The sequence below is a fragment of the Colobus angolensis genome, unplaced genomic scaffold (genome assembly GCF_000951035.1).
Source record: "Colobus angolensis palliatus isolate OR3802 unplaced genomic scaffold, Cang.pa_1.0 Scaffold452, whole genome shotgun sequence".
In the NCBI taxonomy this organism is placed as follows: domain Eukaryota; kingdom Metazoa; phylum Chordata; class Mammalia; order Primates; family Cercopithecidae; genus Colobus; species Colobus angolensis.
In genome coordinates, this window is record NW_012117955.1 from 336,542 (window position 1) to 341,434 (window position 4,893).

Here is a 4,893-nt window from a genome sequence, read left to right on the forward strand (position 1 = left end):
AAAGAAGGAAGGAAGGAAGGAAAGAAGGAAGGAAGGAAGGAAGGGAGGGAGGGAGGGGGGAAGGAAGGAAGGAAAGAAGGAAAGGAAGGAAGGAAGGAAAGGAAGGAAAGAGAAGAAAGAGAAGGAAGGAAAGAAGGAAGGAAGGAAGAAAGGAAAGAAAGAAAGAAAGAGAGAGAGAGAGAAAGAAAGAGAGAGAGAGAAAGAGAGAGAGAGAGAGAAAGAGAAAGAAAGTCTGAACAGGTGCTGCATGGAGGCTTCATAATCCCAATACTTTGGAGGGCCAAGGTGAGAGGATCGCTGGAGCCCAGGAGTTTGAGACCAGCCTAGGCAACATGGCAAAACCCTATCTCCAAAAATAAAGAAGAAAGAAAGAAACTCCAAACAGATGCATTCTCGAACCATTAATAGGGGCCCAGATGAAAGACTGTGTTTAACCTTGGCTCTATATGTTTCCTTACTGTTGAATCTTCTAGAGTACTTATGTTATTTTTCTGATCAGCCCAAACAATACAGATATTTAGATTTTCAGCAAAGAGTGCTTTGAGATGGGTTAAGTATATGGTATGCCCATTATATATTGTATCTCAACAACACTGTTATTTAATTAAAAAAAAAAAAAAGATTGCTTTGGGTTTCCATTCAGCCACTGCAATGGGCTAATGGGCTAGGGGTGACAGAGGTAGTCAGGAGCTCTGAGGGGTGGGTGGAAGTGGGAGGCACAACCAAGACCGACAGGAGGCCATCCTTGATTAGCTCTGTCCACAGGGCGCCCCAGCAATCATTCTAGTGGGAGGGCTCCTGACCAGGGATCACGCCCACCCAGCCCACCTAACTATCAGCTCACACGATGCTTAGCCTTGGATGCACAGGGCAGGGTCTACCTGTGTATTCCGAGTCGGTGAGGTACTTGCTGGTCTTGCACAGGTACTCTGGAAGTCCAGCCAGATCCTCGGGGACACCCCGGGAGACCGCATTGAAGAGCCGATCTCGGTCAAATCGGTTTGGATCCGGCTGACTGTGGAGAATGTGGTTTGTGACTCATGCTGGACAAGGACCACAGGCCCCCCCAAAAGCCCTCCATCCCAGGGAGCCCTTTCAGGGAGTCCTGTACACACTGCTCACCCCTCAGGCCCAAGAGCCCAGTGAGAGCCCTTCTGAGGGCCTCTATCCACCTACAGCCAACCAAGGAGACCCCGGGAGGAGGAAAAGGGACCTGTCCAGGCACTAAGCTGCTTCATCCCCATGACACCAGTCATCACAGACACTTTTCAGCATCAGGTGCTTGTCATGTGCCAGGTGCCTTGATGTACCATCTCTCAACAGCCTCGATATCCCACTGGGTCTCCTTCAGCACACACAACTTGTGGTGGCTCTTGAGCTTGGGCTTGGGTCTGGATAGGGCTGTGGGAGGTCCCCGCAGACTCACAGTGGCTGCATGCATCACTGCCCTCAAAGAAAGAATGGAGAAAAGCTCCCTTCTCCTCTCAGAAACCATCTATTAGCTACAGAATATTCTGTGTCTTTCATCTTCACTTCAGCCCTGCTGGTCGGAAACCACTCATTTCTCCTTTAGATAAACAGGAGGTCATGTAGCTTGCCAAAGTCACACAGCGCCAAACTGGGAATCTCAGCAGGGCTGTTTAACTTTACACCCCGACTCTGAAGCCCCAGAGAGATTCTAGGCTTGGCAGCAAGAAATTTCCCGGAAACAGAGCATTACCTAGGCTTAACGCTGGGCCCAGTGTGGAAACATATCAGACACCACGGAGAAGGCACACTTAAGGAGAAATCTCTCCCACAGACCCCAGAAGGGGTCTGGTAGCTTATCAGAATCTAGCAGCGTCTGGTGACTGGAAGTGGGAAGGGCATGAGTCATTCCCTCCTGGGCTGTGTTACTATTCACAGGGGCCAATTTGCCTCTGGTGCTTCTGGCACCACCACCAGCAGATATGCGAAGACAAATAACAAGGGGTGCTATTTGATGCTTTGTGTACCCTCAGATCCCAGCTTAACTTCTCTTGTGGAATGGGTCGACCAAATAAAAGTTGGTGACAAGGTGACTGTTGGGATCAGTCACTTTTTTTTTTTTTTTTGGAGACAGAATCTCACTGACGCCCAGGCTGGAGTATGGTGGCACAATCTCTGCTCACTGCAGCCTCTGCCTCCTTGACTCTGGTGGGGATTTCAAGGGTTGACTTTTTAAGCCAACAGCTATGACTATAATTACAGTCAGGCTTCCCTCGTCAGCACCAGGAAGCCACACATGACCATGAGGGCTCTATCTGCTGCTGACAGGAGCCCTGTGGACAGTCCGGCTCACAGAAGTGGCCATTTGGACAAATAACTTTCTGCCACCAGGGTGGCATCATGGTCCTGGGGTAGAGAAGCCCAACGAGGGCACAGAATGAGGCACTGAAGGCATCGAGGGCCCGTCCTGCCTGTGTCGGGCAGGCTCCACAGCTCCCAGAAGCTCCTCACACAACCTACCCCACGCTGGTGCTGAATCTGACCACAATCCTCCAGCACAAACAGGAAGCGGTTCTAGCCTGGGAGGCCAAAGCTGGTGGCTGTACCTCAAGCACCTCAAGCATCAAGGGAAGAAGGGGCTTCTGTGGCAGAGTTTAGCCTGGCCCATGAGCATTCTCCAGTCTCACTGGGCAGGCCCCCACCCCAGGCAGGGAGGTAAGGGGTGCCAGATGCAGCAGGACTGGAAGCGGGACTCTCAGGAATACGGGGCTCACACAATCTGAATTGGTGGAAAGACCACAGGAAAATCAAAGTGCAGATGACTCCAAGCAGAAGCCCATTATCCTCAGTCCCACAGTTCACATCCCCTGAGTGACAGGCTCAGCCTTGCAGAACTGAGGAGAGCATGGGACATTTCCAGATGGCCTTGATTCTCACTGGATGGAGTGTGGATCCTGCTGCCTTCCCCAGCAGGGACCATGACGGGTGGGAGTTGGCATGAATGGGGGATTTTAGGGTCAGTTGAGGACTTAGAGCTCAAGAATATATCTCACAAAGAACATGACCTCAGAAGGCAGAAGGCCAAGAATGGGGAAGCCTCTGGAAAGAGCAATGCCAGACAGCAGAGCAGAGGTCAGCCGGTCGGGCCCAGGAGCCATCAGAGGCAGACTGAGGACGCCACAGGCTGTGGGAAGGGGCACTGGTGCTGGGCTGGTCAATGAGTCTCACTCCGGGTTCTCTGCTGGAGCTGGCCAGGGGGCCCCGTTTTCCCTGACCCCACTTGCTGCCTCACCTGGCACCTGTTCCCTTTCTGTACTTGAGGTTCACTTTTATCTGAGGGGCGAATTTCCGGTCCTCGCCCTGGAACAGTGACTCCATGGGAGTCAGCCCGCTCCCCAAAGCCGGCTTTACTTCGTCCACCTCAGCGCCATCTTCTTGGCCTCCGTCTAATGTCTCCAGCCTGAAAACTGGAGAGCTGGGGGGTACGGTCATCCTAGGAGGAGGAGGCTGCTCAGTCCAGCCAGGACCTCTGTGGAGATGGAGATGTCAAGGGTCCCGTCTTCCTCCCAGCTGCAGGTCGGTGTTGGCCTGACTGGAGCCTGCAAAAGGAGGTATTAGGTTGATTCCAAAGTCTGGGCCTGGTGGCTTCCACGTGTAATCCCAGCACTTTGGGAGGCTGAGGCAGGCTGGTCAGGAGTTCGAGACCAGCCTGACCAACATGGTGAAACCCTGTCTCTACTAAAAAAAAATACAAAAATTAGCCAGGCACGATGGCTTGTGCCTGTAATCCCAGCTACTTGGGAGACTAAGGCAGGAGAATTGCTAAACGCAGGAGCTAAGATGGCACCACTGCACTCCAACCCGGGCAACAGAGCAAGACTCTATCTCAAAAAAAAAGGAATTGCGGTTTTTGCCATTACTTCTCATTACTTCTAATGGCAAAAAAGCCAGGTGCAAGTAGGTCCACCCGCTGTGTGGGAGCCCAGTCCTAATACAGAGGAAGTTTGCCAGGAGGGATGAGGAGCAGGGGTGAGAAGAGGGAGGCAAGCCTGTGGTGTGAGGAACAGGGAACCAACAGGGCCACCCCTTTGATGTTGTCTCCCAGGAGAACCATGACTGTCCCCGACTTTTCCTCTGGGACTTCCTGGTATCTGAGGGGTCGCAACCCCTGTTCCCGTTTGCATTAACAGCACAACCCTTTCTTCACACAACACCTTGCTTGGCGGCCAATATTCCAACAGAGAAAAGTGCGATGGCTGGGATGGGGCCAGTCACTCAACCCCTCACCACAGAAGGGGAGCTCTAAGGAGAAATAATTGGGAAAACCACTAGACTATCAAGCCCTTCATTTTGCTGCCAAGACTACTAAGGCTTAGAAAGGGGGAGTGGCTTTCCCAAGGTCACCAGTTGGCAGAGCCGGATCTGACACCATGCGTCTACCATAAGGTTCCTCTTCCGTTCTCAAAGTCTTTCAGGGTCTGTCTATATTTTCAGTCTGATTCAGCTCTGAAGCCATCGAATGCCACCTCTGTGCCTCAGGGCCTCTGGGGGCTTCATGAGGGGAGGGAGGCCCCTAGCCTGTGGCCAAGGCTGTCTCCACCACCCTGCCTTGGGCCCTAGGCTGGCCTAGGAAGCTCAGCAAACAGCACAATCTCACCCTCACAGGAAAACTGAAACCACAGCCTCCATCACTTGGCAAGGGTGGGGCCTCGGTCAGGGATGGGCAACCCCGTGGCCCCAGTCAGCAGGATCAGAAAGAAGAAAAATATGTCAGAGAGTGGTAAAGAGACAGAAGGGTGGAGAAGGGGGGCAGGGGGCAGAGAGCAGAGAGGAGCAGCAGCAGCAGTGGGAAGTGGAGAGGGTAGGCTGGGATCAGGCCCTTGGGACCCGGGTGGGGCATTTTCCCATGGAAATATGGGGGGCGGG

The 4,893-nt window shown here is 52.9% G+C and overlaps 1 protein-coding gene across 3 annotated transcripts in view; it reads right to left on the reverse strand.

The window, feature by feature from the left end:
- The window catches only part of TRPV2 (transient receptor potential cation channel, subfamily V, member 2), a 34,787-nt gene that overhangs the window by 16,929 nt on the left and 12,965 nt on the right, over positions 1-4,893 (reverse strand). For 2 of the 3 annotated variants that reach the window (XM_011957958.1, XM_011957956.1), the window contains exons 1-2: positions 3,260-3,571; positions 882-1,015 (exon numbers count right to left, since the gene is read on the reverse strand). In XM_011957958.1, coding sequence (XP_011813348.1) covers positions 882-1,015; positions 3,260-3,459 — 334 coding nt within the window. In that variant the 5' untranslated portion in view covers positions 3,460-3,571. Of the gene's footprint in view, positions 1-881; positions 1,016-3,259; positions 3,572-4,893 lie in introns of those variants that run through there. The other variant, XM_011957957.1, reaches the window with a different exon arrangement.